Raw genomic sequence first — 17969 nt, 5'->3', positions numbered from 1 at the left:
TCAAAGGGAACAAAACCCATTCTGTCTCAATGTGGTAAAATGAGCCTCTGACATTATTTTGGCTTTCAGTTGCTGAGTAGTGGGAAAAGATTTTTTTTTTTTACTTGCATTCCAAGGATAACAGCCCTATCTGCTCTTCCTGCCAGCCTTCAAGTCCCCTGGCATATCGCTTAGATGCCATCTGAAAACATAATTGACTTCAATATTGAAGAACAGAACCCTGTAAAATAAGATTCCATGAATGCTTGATTCTTCTGAGCACTTGCGGGAGCGCCTCTATTCCTCTGCCAGTCTCTCGTTACATCTTCATTTTGGCCACCTCATAAAATCAGCCTCATAAATATTTTTCATGTGTTATATAAACCAACTCAACTCCCAATTGCAAGTGGCCGAGCGTGCGTGTTTTTTCGAAAAACACAGGGAAACATTTGTGGAGAGGAGCTGTTATTGGAAGCATTTGGCTGTGCTACAAAGAAAAATCACAATTAGGTGAGGGTTTCACCTTCAACTATGCCCAAGAATAACACAAACTGGCCGACTGACAAATCTGCGGTGCCTATGTAGCATGATTACGGCTCATTCACCTCATCTGAATCCAGAAATTCTGGCTGAAGCAGAAAATCAAAGCTATGATCAGACTCATCATAACAAAAGGAAATTTTTCTGTCAATTAATGAGAATTTTAGACATTGTCTACAGATCACATTGTGTGGAAGTAAGTCCCTTAAAATGAACTGAACACACTGATTTTGTATGCACACTTTGAAATCCCACATATTGTTTTAACAGTTGCTTTGCACAGAGATGAGAGGGACATGGAGGTTTATATGGCATTACATCAGTTATGATGTTTTAAACAAAAGTGCCATACATGACGTGTTGTCTGAGAATCTGTCGGAGGGGGAAATGCTGAATTGCAGACCACCAAATGACAGAGGAGGCCACACAAAATCTACATTCCCATCCCATAAAATGGGACTTTTATAAAGTATCCTTCTATGTGTGTGTATATATACAATGTTAATATAATGATCCCTGGACATTCATCAATTGCAGAAAACCGCCATTCCGAAACACTTAATTTTGGGGGCATTTGATCGCAAGACCAAACAGTCAATAAATACAAACTCTGTGGCAGAAAATTGCAGAGCCACCATTTCAATCACTTGCAAAAAGGGAAAAATATGTGTAGCAGTTCACAAATCAGTTTTTATTAATTTAAACACAATCAAATAATAAATGTCAAAAACATCTGTACACATCTTTTTGCAGACACAACAAACTGTTTCACAATGAGGCCCACATATTGTAAATTATTTCCAGTTTGCATTATGATTGCATCATTTATTTAAAAAAAAAAGAAGTGTGTTAAATTTAGAAAACATCTACTGTTACCGTGATCTAGCAGCAAAATGTGATTCCCCGGTATGGGGGGTGGCGGGCGATGCAATAAGAGGGGTGAAATTGTAAATGTGGTAAGAAAAACTAAGCCAGAGAAGACGACCTCACCTGCAGGAGCCGGACATCATCATGTGCCGGGAGGGAAAATTAAAAACTGATCGAGTTAGCTGGGGAAATTCACAGTCGATAGCACATGTATGTTCTCAACTCCATTGTGAGTGTGTGTGTAGGTGTGAGTGAGTAGTGGCTTTCTTTCTTAAAGTCTAAGAGCTAGAGTTTCCAGTCCACAGTTACCTTAGAACTACCAATATGCATCATGAAAATCCAACTACAGCGATTTCCAAGTGGACACAATCAAAATAAAAAGACTACTTCATACAAAATTACACTTGCTGTACAAGACTTTCTGCTTTAGCGCCGGTACAAAAGATAATAAAACCTATTTACGCTGAGGTTCAATGTCCAGCTTGAGCAGGAGATAGTACTGGGGATACAGACATTTACACTCAGTTTGAAGCTTGACATTCAGATGATTATTATTCTTATTATGCTGCTTATGTTCTGCCTTAGAGTTTGAGCTACCATTGGGATTTTATTCACTTTGAAATTCTGACTGAAGGAGTCACATTTCATCGTGGAGAAAGTCTCTACATGGACTCTGCAAGTTCTCACCACCTTTGAGGAGCAGAAGCCTACAAAGGAGGAAACAAAACATCACTGAAGAAAAAATACGAAATTATTGACACTTGACATCCATGCTTTTGGTCATGACAAAACAACTATCACAAAAAAAAAAAAACAATTCTTATCTACATTTATTTATTGAATGAAACCTTGAACACGTCAACACTTTCAGGCTTTGCACAAGCTATTGCGCCAATGCCTTTACGTACGTACTTCCATGAAACGGCTTTCCACAGCATGTACCTTAATCAATATAGGAAGGAATAGTCCAGTGATTACAAATTTACACACACACACACACTCACACACACAAATGTCTGTACACGATTGTCTCTGCAATGTAAATAATGTTTCGTAAAATTTTTTTCTTTAAATTATTTAGAAAATCCATTTTTTCCTCCATAAACTTCTTGGTGTAGTGGAATCAAAGTACTTTGTAATGCAAAAAGGCACAAGTCTCTTTTTCAGGGCCGGTGCCGCTCCACAAAGTCTCTTGAAGATTATAAATAAGAAGTGTAGGACGTCCAGGGCAAAATGAGGAAAACGAAGGGCTTGTGCCCCACTGTCTTTGTACCATCGGTGGAGACATAAAGAGATAAACATTACACCAAGTCGCAGTGGGATCGGAGTCCTGCTGAGTTCCAAAGGCATCGGTAGCTCAGTTTTTGTCACAGGTGTGAACCCTTGCCGAGTCCCCTGCATACACAGGGCTGTAAAACATTTTGATGGCTTCAGAAAAAAAAAGCCAATTCACAGTAACCAGGGCCAGCAGCTGCAGCGCCATAAATTCACTCTCCTCCACTTCGAAAAAGGTTTAGGGTTAAGACGAATTGCGGCCATGTGTCAACACGCTGAGCGTGTCGCTCTCTCTCTACGTTATGTATGTGAATGGTTTTGTTTTTGGTCTGGTGCTGTTGGAACGCAGACGCTCGGGCGACGCAGGGTATGGGTCTGCAGGGCCCCCACACGGCCTGGGACAGAGCGACAGGGCCGTCACAGTGCTACAAGTACTCCAGGTCCAGAGCATGATGCAGGGCCATGAGGTCAGAGTGACTAGAGATCCTCCAGAAAGGCATGTTGTGCTGGAAAGACAGGGAGAGAGAGAGAGAGAGAGAGAGTTTGAGGGTGAAAGAGAAAATAAAGAAACACAAAACCTGCAATGAACACTTCACTTAGAAAAACAATCACGCCTGTGAGTGCCGTCTGAACAGCCTCGATGGCCCGTAACATCACACGAGACTTGAGAAGAGGAAGGACTTACAAACTACAACCACTGAAGCAGCACCATACCAATGAGATCACTCAGTAAATATCATTTAAGAAAATAATAATAAAACATTTTGACAGTTAGCTCAATGACATGAAAATAAAGGACATATATCTACTTTAAAAAACCATAAACAAATGTACTCTTTGTGTTCATGTTGGTTTAAAAGAAAAAAAAAATGTTTAGACCATTTTCAATCTTAATCTTTTTTTAATAATATCAAAAAGGTTTTTGAAAATGTTTTTCAAGGTAAAAAGCATTTATAACAGTAACAAATAACATGAATTATTCATTTATAACACATGATTTCATTTTTGGGGAGTCAGCTCACATGATATTGTATAACCTGAACTTGGTCATGAAAGGATTTTACAAAACTTATGGACTTATGAGGTTCTTCAGGGGTCCTCTTTACGTCTATTCTGTTTTTGTTTTTTTCTGTAGAATGATTTTGCGGATACATGTTATTCAAATATTTATAAGCGGTGAGGGGATTTAAGGAAAAAAAATGATTAATTTAAATAATTGTATAAATGTAATTTTAAGAATATATTTTAATATTGTTGGAAAAATATAATAAAATATTTAAAATATATAAAACAACGAAGGCCCCATTAGAAAACAAAGCAAAATGTTTTACTACTCAGGAAACATAAAGGTGGGAAATAACTATTAAATGCACTTTATATATATAGCACCTCTGTACAAACTTATCCAACACAACATTGCAAATGAGGCATTGTTCCTGGGAGAGGCCACAGGGAAATATGATTCTGCCAGAATGAAAGAAGCTTGTCAGCCCAGAGTCGTCCACACACAAACCATTACTGAGTCTTATCAAAGGTATAGCCTCTCTCAAGCATATGTTCCGCTTAGAGAAGCTTGCACTGACCCTTAAAAGACTCTTTTCTTTTGTTTTGTAAATTGTCTTTGCTTTTAACTTTAAAAGCCAGAGATGGTATCTACTTTTGCCTCGGTCGAGTTATTAACTAGAGGGGAATTGTTTCTGGGATACGATGGAAAAAACGAAAGTATACAAAGGTTTAACTTTGCTTTGGTGGTTTCATACAAAGTCACCCTTGACACTAGAGTTGTATCTGACAAAACTGTGGCATTTTATACCAAGCCTGGTTTCTCAAGTGCCAAGGACTTATTAAAATCCCCTGCGCTACGTCTAAACACTTTGTTTTGGAGGAAATGGGGACTGACATGTAAAGCTTAAACTTCCTACATTCACATTCCTTGCATGATTAACTGACAACATGGAACGAATCACTTGGCACAATATAATAATCACAACAACATGTTTTCGTCTGTTCGGATCCTGCCTGAACAATAAGCAGCTTTGATAATTAATTACACAATGAATAATTTCAGGTTTTGTGGCTTACAGCTTTGGAAAACTTGGCGGATGTTCTGAATGCACAGGCGGCAGGTAACATAAATCTTCTGGTCTGAACAACAAGAGACGGGAAAACAACACTCCTAATGTTCTTCTGAATATCCTCGACTTATCTAACAATGATTTAAGCATTTTAAACGCATGTTATATTTATGAACCGGCCCCTCTAACATGCCTGAGAGGATTGTCTAGCATTACATGCATTGAAATGGCACAGTCACATGCAGGGACGTGTAATTATGTCATCTCGCCTCCTTTTACATTCGAGCTGTCAAGGGAATTGAACTGATTACAATACGAGAATCATTCTCTCACTGGTCCAATAACATTTTCAGGGAATGGACTGAAGAAATTGAAGGTTTAAAGGAAAAGTGCTATAGAGTTCTAGGCATCTTCATACCTTCTTCGAACCTTGCTCCTCCTCCATGCCGTCCCCCACCACCACATAAACAACTTTCCTCCCGAACCTCTGGATTACTCTCTCGAAGCAGCTCTCTTTTCCTGGGGAGAGAAGAAACAGGTTTAGGTTGCTGCAGAAAGCAAGGAAGCCACATCCAAGATCCAGCCCCGGTGAGGGGCTCTTTAAATACGCAATAAGTTACACAAAATTACACAGTATAAACACTTTGCCTTGGCTTGGAGATACGATAAGATCGATGCTCAGATAAAAGTAGTCTGAAAAGCATTAAGTGTGCCTTATTCCTCCCACAACGTGGGACAAATGGAGTTTAACAAGCTAAATCAACCTCACATGCAAATGCCGCAGCAAGGGAGGCGCTGAGCTTTGCGCGAACGAAAGTATGAAAGTACAGGTCGGTGTTTATTTTGCATTCAAAAAAGCGGAGAAGAAAAAAAATGTCAAAGTGGAATGACATAAATTTGCCGAAGTGGTTTCATATGTAGACCTGAAAAGGAGAGGCCCAGTTCAGGCTGAGCTCCAAGAAAATAATCCCAGCCTGATTAGACCTCTTCCTGAACATCAACCCTCTCGTGTGTCCGCCACTTCTGCAGTCTAACCCAATCACACGCCATGTGTCTCGCGCTGTTTACACGTAATATTGCTGCAATTACGGCCGCACTCCAATAGAGTCCATTCATACACACAGGTAGTCAATACTGAGCTCACACTTACCTATTTTTGTGGCGCTATAAATATTTTCAATTGGAAATACTACTCCCAGTCCGTACAGGAGGACCTTGGCGAGGGCAGGTATGAGCTGTGTTGTGGTCACTAAGATGTTCACACAGTTTGATCTGTAATTGAAAGGCAAATTGCGTCAAGTTAAATCGCACAAGGGAGGACAAGGCTAAACAGGAGCGCCATTTGTCATCCAGAACGCTCCATGATAAATGGATGGTCACTTAAAATGCTGTTTTTCAAAACAATACAATGTTCTTTGAGGTATTGGGGCATAAAGCGAACAGTTATTCATGCCTCTCTGTGATTTATGTGTATCAGAGATGGGCTCTATATAATTCGCTCGTGCTAAGGCCTACCTTGAGTGGATTAATGTTAGTGCTTTCAGAGCCAGTGTTAACCAGGAGTCAGTCAGGGCTTCAATTTCTGCTCGCAATTGCAACCAGGCTTCCCTTTTGGCCGGGCCAAGCAGACCTGAAATGAACAGAAACATTGTTTGAGTTGGATCGTCCCGCGAACACTTTTCAAAATTTCGAAATTTACCCAGACCAAGTGGTTTCTGCATAAGGGATTATTTGAGAAACTTATGAGTGCTTTTGTTGACACACCACCCCTCTTCCCCAGCAATTTTAGCAAAGCAGTTTATTGGGGGATTACCTCCGACGTTATTTTTATAGGTGGTGTAAATTTCTTTTACTCGTCTGTAGCGGAAGGCCAGCTTTCTCATCCAGTCCACACCTCCTCGTACGCCAGTGGCCAGACACAGGTTGGCACTAGTGGCAGCAGCGTGGAATCCGTCTGTGCTAAAATTATATGTACTAAACAGAGAGGAGGGAAAAAAGAGAGAATGGCTTTTGAGCTCAACTTCAGTTAGAGTGCACTGTGAAAGGGCTAGTATGGTGCTAGCTTTACCTTAGATCCTGCCCGTTGTCGTCTGACGACACGTCGTCGATATGGACCTGATCGCACTCCTAGAAACAAGCAAAAACAAAGGGCAGCCATGGTGAGCTGGTTGGAATAAAAATATACCAATTTGATTAATGGTTTTCATGTGCAAAATTGGTTGCGATTTGGCAGCTTGAATCCATGAAGTGAATAATGTCAACAACTGTGGAATTCCCAATTGAAGGCTGAGCTCTCTCCCGAAAGCTCAAATCAACCCTCAACCACTTCCAGCCTCTAACCCCCCACCTGCTAAATCTTAATAAAAATAAACACCATCATCAGGGGACCGGGGATCTGACCCATTTGTCCACTACCACTAGGGGGATCTCTTGATATACACATCTGCTGGTACGTAAAGTCGGTATCAGTAGACTCCGGAAAGGTAGAAACGGCTTCTCCGTGTTAGGTCTGCTAGTCCAGAGTCCGCTGCCTGAACAAAGAGATAGCTGTGGGATAATGAGAGCGTCTGTGCCCCCTTCAGGGTCTCCACTTCTTGGAGAGGCTGAATGATTCTACAGCTCAGAGCTGATTCAGCCAGTGTCCACACTAACACAAACCAGACTTTCTGGTAAATGTAACGTACTAGAAAAATTGAACCTGATGCTAACCGCCAATGAAATTATGACCTCTGATTGCTGCCGAGCCACACACCAGCACAGCCTGAGGCCAGCTTTTTGGAGAAAGCAGACTGAAAAATCTGTTATTAGTTTTCCATTTATAGTCATTCTCTCTCCCCTCCCCTTGCAAGAGCTTGAGATGTTAGTGAGCAGGGCATTTGATTCAAATCAAACAAAAATCACATGGAAAGACAGGGTTGGCGGCTTGTGTGTTCCAAAAATCATCTGCAAGAAAATAAAGAAACAGATAAAAAATAATAATAATAAAATAAAATAAAAATAATCTAAAAAATAAACTTAAAAATGCTATTTAAACCAAAAATTAAATATATATGAAATATATTATTAAACATTAAATAAAATATATATTAAATATAAACAAGAAAATCAAAACACTATACATGTATATGTGTGTATATATATATACATAGAGAGAGAGAGAAGTATATATACAATTTAAAAATTAAATATTTATAACTATGAATTAAACCTCACTATATAAATTGATGAATAGTCTATCTATCTATCTACCTATCTACCTATCTATCTATCTATCTATCTATCTATCTATAAAAAATTAAATACAGTCATATTAATTATAATAAAATAAACCTCTCTGTGTAAGCTTAATGTTTAAAAAAATATATGGAGTATAATTTCTAATTATAAATATACAAAATATACACATGTACAAACAATATATATATATATATATATATATATATATATATAGATATATATAATATATATATATATATATATATATATATATATATATATATATATATATATAGATATATATATATATATTTAATTTATAATTATGGATTAAACTCCATCCAATGAAGTAAAAAGAAAAATGGGTTAACATTGCCAGTACTTCTGTTAAATCTCCATTCATATTTCAAGTTTAATCTAACAATTTACTTGGTAGTTGAATTTTAGAAGGGGGTATTTCCTTTTAGCCATTCTTTCGAATTTCCTTTCCAGAACTTTAAGCCTTTTAATTAAGTTTCAACAGGCTGCTAAGACACAAAAATACAAAAAGGACTTCCTTGTTTTAACTCGATCTGAACCTGGCCAAATGCTGACGTTATTGCATTCCTGTCTAATGCTACAGCAGGGTAGGGGTAAGCGCTTTAGACCGTAAACCTTTTTTATTTTACTGGTTCCCCTCTGAACAAATTTTTCATCTCTCTGGATTTGTGGGGAGAGGGAGGGGAGAGCGACGTGAAGAGAAACTCAAACCAGCTGTTCTTTAACAGAATTAAAATCTTGACCCCCAACCCCTGCTCTAATGCAGCCATTCTCTCGCCAAGCCTCTCCCAGCAAGCCTCGAGATCCAAAGAGGAAAAGACTTTGACCCGGTGCCCTGCTCCTCCTCTCCAGGGCTCAGATAAGGGGGAGGGGGGCTGGAGGCAGGGGCGTTTGTGAGGGGGAGCCGGGGTGACCTCACATGGAGAACTCAGAGTGTTGCGGGGCCAAAAGATGGACTGCCAATTGCAGCCGCGGCTCAGGAACACCTCAAGCTATTTGTGTAATCTGTTTCTAGATAGTCAGCGATGGATCTGTAATACTTCTGAAGTACCAATTTGTTTTCCAGAGAGGACCTTTGGAAAGGCCAAAATCATTACAGAAAGGGGAGGCCTCCGTCGCAGCGTTTAATCTTGAGTATTAACGGTTATGATGACAAATGCGTCATTTCAGATAAATAAAATATATTGAAATATTTCCAACTGAAGTATGATTTAGAAAAAAATCTCTAAACTCTGTCAAGCTAAAACACATTCCAGAAGTACCACCCCCGGTTGAGTGCGTGCAGCTGCCTAGGTCTCTTAACACGTTACCATCTCCATTTGACGGAATCACCGCATGTTTACATTGCCTTTTAATTCGCTGGTTATTACGACACACAATTAACAGTCGTGTTGTGGGCTTCCAGACCTCCGGGATGAAAGTGAGGGCAGAGAAAGAATGCACAACCTCTAGCAATTACTGCACACAGCTGGAGCCCACATAAACCACTTGACTGCCTCTCTGGTAGCTGCACCCGGACCCTAATGGAGCCGCCAGGTCCTAATGTCTTACAGTAACTCATGAGACTCATTAGGGCAGCTTCTTAAGCACTCGTAAACACCGTTAAGCCTAATGACCGAGGATGGGCCAGCTTTAAGTGGTTAAATACAGCATGTGGTTGATCTTCAAGGGTGGCTGAAGGTATCTTCAAGAAGGTGTTATGTTGAACGGGTGAGGTAATATAAATATTGTATAAACTATAGCATGACTGAGCTGGTGGTAAAAAATCAATTGAGATAATGGAGTCAATGATAAAAAGATTTCAATGTAGTTTAAAACAGGTTTTTTTAAATATGATTTTGAATATATTATATTTATATTTACACACACACATATATACATACATATATATATATATATATATATATATATATATATATATATATATATATATATATATATATATCCTTAAAAAAAATAACATGCAATAATCTCATTGTTTTAATGATTTTAGTTTTTTCATAGTAATTTCTTTTTCAAATATTAATAAGCAATGACCGTTTTCCCCCAAAGACAAAAACAAAAACAATAAAAAAGATTATGCAACAATCTTATTCCTTTTTTTTTTTTTTTTTTAGGATTTGTACATTGGGATACAACCATGATATTATGCACCAAGAAATAAAAAGCATATTTTTATTTACATTTTTAATTATATATTTATATATTTGCTATGTGCTTCTGAATAAATTAATATATAAGAAAAACTGAGATGGCAATGAGGTTGTCTTTTCTTTTATTGTACTTCTCCTTGTTCACCAAGTAGTGGTTCTTACAAACCTACAATCGCTGCTAACTAACACCAGATGTTCCTACTGTAGGCTGTGTAAAGATCCTCCTCTGCAATCCGTACATAATTACGTCTTACACAAACACGTTGTCTCTGTTTAATTCATCAATTTTTTTGATCCCTTCTCATTCGTTAAACTATCCGAAGGTCCTGCTAAAAGAAATAAATGTGTGGGAAAAACTGCGGGAAACTGCAAGAGAAGCCTAACAAACTACAAAATAAACACCTTGAAATCAGCTCCTCTCTATTTCCATTCACTCGCTCTCATTTTCCTTTCAGTTCCTCCTCTGACTATCCAAGCCTAGAAAAACCTTTTCATTTATGCGAACTATCAGAGCCTCCTTTGTTCGGCTGGCATCTGTCATTAAGCAATCAGGCCGGACTGGCTGATTCTTCCTGTTGGCCAGAGGAAGGGCTTTGCTGCCGACTGCACAGAAGCGACTGCTGCAGAATGTCAAAAAAGAAAATGATTATTTAAAACTACAAACCTCACTTTCCCTCTCGTCCTGAGCTGGAAACATCCGTATTGCATTACTCTCCCTGGCTACCACCGTTTCTCTTTTTCCCCCCTCTAGTTCTCTCTCAGCTCAGGAGCTTTTATCCCTGGCTGTGCCTTTGGGCCAGACCCTAAACTCTGCTAAAGCTTAGTCTGGAGAAGGAACCGGCTCCCCACACAGGTGAGCGTCCCAGGTAACAAAGGCACAGTGTGACTGATTACAGCCATCATCACAACATCCAAGCCTACAAGCTAAATCCATGTGAAAAAGCCCAATCCATGGTTCGCAGGTTCTCAATGCTTCCACTCCATTGGCAGGTCTGTCATCCCCCCGTCTGTGAGAGGGGTTCATGACCCCAGTGTTTGCCCCCCCATCACTTTCCCACCACAGTTGGCCCACGTGAAGGGTGAGAGAGGTAGAGGGGAAAGAGGGAGGGTGCAGCTTACCTGTGGGTCGGACACAGGATATGGAGAACAAAGAGAGTTCTTCAGACCCACTTCATTCCAATCCACAGTTTGTGCTTGAACAGTCATGGAATTCAAACAGCCTAGTAAAACATTAGGAAGCGCGACCTTCCTAAAACCGAGGCTTTTCGCACTCTGGCATATGAAGATGGAAAAGAGCAGAGGCCGGATTCATGGATATCTTCTTAAGAAAGAAATTTCTTACGTTACGATATGATATGTTACGATACTTACGTTACAGAATATTCTTAACTCTACTTAAAAAAGAATAAGAAAAGCAGTTAAGAAGAATGTCATTATTAAGTATATTTCATGAAACTTAAGTAAAGTGAGTATGATGCAGAGAAGATAACGGAAAATATGGTTCGAATTTGGTCAAACAGGGTCTCAACACACACATCCAAGGGCCAAATGTTCCACTGCATTTCTACCTTATAGGTGTGATGCCAGTTAAAACAAAAGTCCATCCAAATTGGAAGAAAAGCAAACACCTGTTCTTATTAATGGTTGGATGATTATATCAGCAAATCACGTGATACATTTTTCACATATTGTCTAAATTGAGGATCTTTATTTAAAACACAACGTTGCTTCAATCCAAAAAACTGCATATGGATGAGCAAACCATCATTTATCATCACATTGTTTGTAACACTACATTTTCCAGAAACGTACAACCCTTATTGCTTTTAGGCCCCATTACTGTGGGCTGCTGGGTAAGAGAGGGGCCGATGCTGAGAGAAGACTTTAAAAGCTCTCCGTTCTCTTTTTAGTCATTCCAAAACACATCAGGGCTCCTGCCTGGGGACCTCTGAAGCCCTGACAGCCAAAAGACACTACCTGTGTCTAGACGTAAAAACACATTAAATCCTCAGAGTCAATCACGTTCCTAAACACACAACACGCGCAGGGGAAGTTATGATAATGACTTATTTCACTTTCAAAAGAGTCACTCCTCTATTTTGGTTTGGTCCAAGGAGCTTGAGGAATTTTGATGGAACATTTGGTTGTGGTATTGGCCAGAAATACTGTATATTAAATAACAAAGCTATCTACCTAAATAACCGAGAGGAAAACTGCAAACTAAGATAGGTGAATTGCACTGGAAAGATATTAGACTAAAACACTGTGTTGATCAATGCTTTAAAGTCACAAAAAATGCAATTCTAAAAAAAGTCACAACTCAATCCCAGTTGTAAACTGATAAGTGAAGGCCCTTCATCCTGGAGGTGCTAAAAACGTCCCGTTTGCAATGTCACAGGGTTGGCCTCAGGTATAGTATGCCTCTGCAGAGGTACGGCCGGGGATAATTGAAACCGTTCCCACCTCAGCAGAGCCAGGGAGGAGAACTCTGTCCCGCAGACGGCTCTGTGTTGTTTTCTCTCCCGGCGAGCCGTGGCCCTTCCCCGCTGAGAGGGAGCACGGCCGGGCCTCCAGAGACGCACATTCCCACACACCAACCCGCACTCCACCTCTCACTCAACACACAAGAATGCTTTCATCCCCAACACATCCTCAAACTCAGGTATTGCACGCTGCATATCACACTAACTGGGGTAATTGCATACAAGAATTATGGTATAACCAGTTGTGGTATAACCAAAGAGAAGCATGCCAACTAAACCTGTGTGCATTTATCTATACTCACATTAAATGTGTGATTTCTCCTGTAAAAATGCTATTTCTAGTGCCTTGATTTCTCATAAAAAACAATTAAATATTTAAACGAATTAAAGGATTTTTAATGGGTTTATTTTAGTTTTAAATTCAATTGTCAATATTAAGTTTCCAAAGAAAAATTTAAATATTTAAATTAACTAAAAATACTTTATGCATTAACACTACTTTGCAAATGTTTGGACCATTATGATTTCTTTTTTGAAAAACAAAAAACAAAAACATATTATTGTTATTTATCAAGGGCGCATTAATATGATCAAAAGTGGAAGTAAATACATTTATAATGTTACAAAATATTTCTATTTCAAATAAATGCCGATCTTTTGAATATATATATTTTTTTCCATCAAAAAATCCTGGAAAAAAGTATAATGGTTTCTTCGATAATTTTAGCAGGACAACTGTTTTTAACATTGATAATAATTAAAAAAATGAGCATCAATTCAGCATATTAGAATGATTTATGAAGGATCATGTGACACTGAAGACTGGAGTAATGATGCTGAAAATTCAGCTTTGCATCACAGAAAAAAAAACACTTTAAAAAAGAAAAGTTATTTTACATTTTAATAATATTTCACAATATTACTATTTTTACTGTATTTTTGTTCAAGTAAACGCATCCTTGGTGAGCATATTACTCAAAAACATAAATAGTTACTGACCCTAAACTTTGAATGCTAGCATACTTAATGCTAGGCGTACATAAATATGTCAAAATATAGTATATAGTGGATTTATAAATGCAAAAATTAAAAAGGGCACAGCAATTTTTAAGATAATTACATTTTAAACATACAAAAATATTTTTTCAGCAGCACGCTTTTTAATTAACCATTCAATAAAATTATTCATAAAAATGTCACCGGACATTCTGCACACACTATTTTAGTGTCAAACTTGCGGTTCCTGAAAATAACCACTAAAATCTACCTCTCTCATGAAGAAATTTGAATCAATATACTGCAATCAATACAATATCATATTGCTGCCAAGCATGAAATATATTCTGTCACTGTACAATATCAATAATTAAGTGAGCCAAAAAAACAAGACAAAGACCTCTGCATCTTTATGCGTCTGCTAGGTCACAGTAGTGTGTGTGTGTGTGTGTGTGTGTGTTTGTGTGTTTGTGTGTATGTGAAGTACATCCCTTATGACCGATACAACTTTTTATTACACTCCTCTATATGCACAATCGTGTAATTATCAGAATATAACCAAACTCCAATCACACACAGGTGCAAGAAAGCAGGCGGAACGGCAAACCAATAACACAACCCATCAACTACACAGAATAATGTAACACAACACAATGCAACATGACCCCACAAATCACCAACACACCCTGACGTTTTAATCAGACAGGATGTGACCACTAGAAAATGTATCCATGTGGATTTATACCCTAAATAGTCTTGTTTTATTCCCCAAAATGAGCGTTGTAAGAGTTTGGCACAAAGCGAATGCTGAGAGGCTGATGGTGTATTTCTGGACTGCGCCGGCTGTCCTTTGCACATTTGTGTAAGTTACACAGTTGACAATCACCAATCACCATTAGGCATTTGTATGTGCAAAGCCAGAGGGAAATCCCTTTATGGCTTTGACTATATTCGACTGAGCATGTGCATTTCTTCAAGGTCTCAAATACATATCTGCTGTGGTATTATTGACAGCTTGAAGTTCTCCACAGTTTTGGTCTGTCCTTCTAAACACCCCCTTTAGTTCAAAGAAAACATTCTGCTATGGTTTAAAGTAAGTTTTCTGCTTTTTTTTGATGTTGTATTTTTTTTTTGAGAGATGTGTTTTTATTTTTAGTGTGTAAAAGAGATGTGATATTTTTGTTGCTGAGATGTAGTAGAAAGGAAAAACTGTGCATTGCAAAATCCAATCTTTTTACAAGATGCCTCGACAGCTGAATCATACGCGAGTGGTTTAAACACATGAAACGAAATCAAAATACAGGACAGATGTTTTGAAAAGCCACATTTAAGCTTTGTCACAAAACTGTCATATTGTTTTAAATGACAGAAGGGCATATCCATTATACAGAGTGCAGCGGGCACAATTTAGTGTAGCCAAACATACGGAAATATTTAACAGCCAATTGCTGCCAATTAACTTTGATCAAGATGAGTGCGATTGGAATCTCCCCGTCACTCGAATGTCTCGGGCAGCACAAACATTTTCTTTCTCCCTGGTTCTCGTGGCAGGAAAAGCGGAGCAAGGCTGTTGACTAATGAGACTTGGCAGGTTCGCAACAGTTCTCCTCACACTTAAGTATCAAACAAAACATTTCCTCCTCTGCGGGGTCAGCCACGAGCAGGACACAGAGGAAAATCAATGGGTCGGTGGTGTCGGGTTTTGGAGATGAGGGATAGCAGCTCGCCAGCGGTGTCTGGGCTCGGGTGGGTTCAGTGGGCTTGGTTAGACCTGGTCCACAAAGTCTGCTACTTAAATGCATGGTTTAGTCAACAATGAAAATTCTTTTATCGTTTATTCACCCTCGTGTCCTTTTCAAACCTGTTCGACTTTAATTCTTCAGTGGAACACAAAAGAAGATATTCTGAAGAATGTTCAAGCTGCTCTTTTTCATACAGTTAAAATGAATTTGGACTGAAGATTTTAAAAAGGAGGCAAAGAATCATCAAAGTTTTGCATGTGAGTCAAATGATTGCTTTGTGCGGGATTGAATTTTATGTATATTTATTCACTGATAATCTTCCACTGCAACTGTAATCAATGAGTTTAACCCTGTAAAGCCTGATATATATATATATATATATATATATATATATATATATATATATATATATTATATATATATAAAGCTTTTTTCCCCATAGTTGTTAAATTAACACTTAGGCAAAGAGACAAGTTTGTGTGTTTTGTGTCATATTTGATAAATCAGGCTTTTATCGCTTATACTGTATGTTACATAGTAAGAATATGGAGCTCATACACAAAGAAGAAGAAGAAAAATAAATAAATAAATAAATAAATAAATAAAACACCTACATTTTACTCAGAGGCCCAAACTGAGCAAAAATATACAATTTGGTGCAGCTGCTGATATTTATGTGGCCAAAAAGTAAGAAAGTGTGAAATTATGATAGCTTGTAATGTAAATTAATTTTGACTTTTAAAACCAGACTACTTGTATTAAATGAATAAAAATATCAGCTGTTACTCTATATCTCCAATAATATGTCTTTGTAAGATGCTTTTTAGATGCTTAGTTTTATGTTCAAAGTTCTCTAGTTTTAACTGTGGGTAGGCAAATCAAAAAATTATATTTAATACAGTGATTACTGAATTAATGAACAAATAAACGGTTGATTAAACTGTTGATTTTTCAAAAAAAAAAAAAAAAAGATGTATGGATAATCAAGTAAACTTAAGTTGCTTCAGTCCAGCAGCTTGAAATATTTCTCACTGTATAATAGTTATGGTTATATTTACTTTATAAAAATGTGGAAAAAAATTCACAGCAAAGATACATTATCTAAACAATATATAATATCGGAATTATATTAAAAGGCCTTCTACTTGCTAAAAAAAAGTAAAAAATAAAAATAAATAAATAAATAAATAGACTGCCAATCAGACAACAGGTTTTTTAGCAAAGTTTAGATCATGTTGATAATTTTGTCTTAAAAATTTGCATATAAAAAATGACACAGAACCACATCTATTCTTTTAGTGAACGAATCATTCAGAACAGTTTTGTCTGAACAGTATCAACTGATTAATTTAATAGATTACCAGTAAATAACATCTTCAATTTTAGTCTAACACAAAGCTTTTAAGGGGTTGTGGATTTGTTGAATTATTTCACAGTCTGTATTTTCAGACCTGAAGCTATTTTAACAAGCTATATCGCCGATCTGTTCAAATCACTAAATGAAGTGCTAGCTTGAGCAACACCAGATCTGGACAAACTGAACTTCACTGCTATGAACGCGTGGAGCGCTGCCAATCACGAGCAGAAGTGACCCTACCGGTCTCATTTTCACCCCTCACCAGGCAGACAGACACCTAGATACCCTCTCAGTAACTGCCCCCGGGGGCAGATTTTACACTGATCTGACATGAATCAGGCAGAGCGGGCAGAGCAGCCGCTTTCAGACCGTGACTGAGAGTCTGCGGCCGGAGCGGACAGAGACACAGATCACACAGCATGACATGCAGACAGTCAGAGCACGTACAGAAATATTAGAAGCTGACAAATTGGCCTGGGTGGCAGGGAAGGGAGGGAGGGGGCCGGTGGTGGGCGCAGGACGGGGAGACTGACAGCGCATGTAAAATTCATAGTGTCCCATGGGCTCCGAGGTAATACTTCACCACTGAGGGACGTTAGTGAGAAATAGGCACCCTGCTATTAAATGGTTGTTGATGCTATGGCTTAAACTTTAATGGACTGCTCTTGTGCTCGTAATGTAATGTATACACTCTGTTGTGACTTATCCACATCTTGGGGCTGGGTTTTAAATATGGCCGCGAAGAAAGCAAGCTGTAGAAGTAATCACCATATTAGAGGACTTGCAATAAGCTTTACAGGGGGTGAAGAAAGGTACGGTGACCGCGAAAAACGTGAATCCCCCAAAGTCTCAGAAAGTTCTGACTTACCTCCAAGTCGTTGAAGAAGAAATGTGTGTCGGCCAAGTTGAAGATCATCTCTTCCATTCTTAGTCCCAATGACACTGACGTTGGTGGATCCTGAAAAACACATGGCAAGGAAAAACAACAACATATTATCATTTCTACATAAAAATAAAGAATATACTGTTTAGGCAGGCCTAATATCAGAAGTTCAGAATCATTAATAATATAACAGTATATTTAGCTGTGGTTAACAAGTTTTTCCATATTTACTTTGGAAAAGATATTTTGAACATAATACTACGCATCTCATATATATATATATATATATATATATATATATATATATATATATATATATACACACACACACACATACACACACACACACACATTATATACATAA

At 38.2% G+C, this 17969-nt stretch overlaps 1 protein-coding gene across 6 annotated transcripts in view; it reads right to left on the bottom strand.

Moving 5' to 3' along the window:
* Window positions 1-1192: 1192 nt before the first annotated feature.
* The window catches only part of eya1 (EYA transcriptional coactivator and phosphatase 1), a 77548-nt gene continuing 60771 nt past the window's right edge, over window positions 1193-17969 (bottom strand). For all 6 annotated transcript variants that reach the window (XM_042751660.1, XM_042751661.1, XM_042751664.1 and 3 more), the window contains 7 exons: window positions 17591-17680; window positions 6805-6863; window positions 6550-6710; window positions 6252-6366; window positions 5887-6008; window positions 5155-5255; window positions 1193-3167 (listed from right to left, as the gene is read on the bottom strand). In XM_042751660.1, coding sequence (XP_042607594.1) covers window positions 3087-3167; window positions 5155-5255; window positions 5887-6008; window positions 6252-6366; window positions 6550-6710; window positions 6805-6863; window positions 17591-17680 — 729 coding nt within the window. In that variant the 3' untranslated portion in view covers window positions 1193-3086. The remainder of the gene's footprint in view (window positions 3168-5154; window positions 5256-5886; window positions 6009-6251; window positions 6367-6549; window positions 6711-6804; window positions 6864-17590; window positions 17681-17969) is intronic.

This window comes from Cyprinus carpio, chromosome B24, assembly GCF_018340385.1.
Source record: "Cyprinus carpio isolate SPL01 chromosome B24, ASM1834038v1, whole genome shotgun sequence".
Taxonomy (NCBI): Eukaryota; Metazoa; Chordata; class Actinopteri; order Cypriniformes; family Cyprinidae; genus Cyprinus; species Cyprinus carpio.
This window is presented reverse-complemented; position numbering and strand designations above follow the sequence as displayed.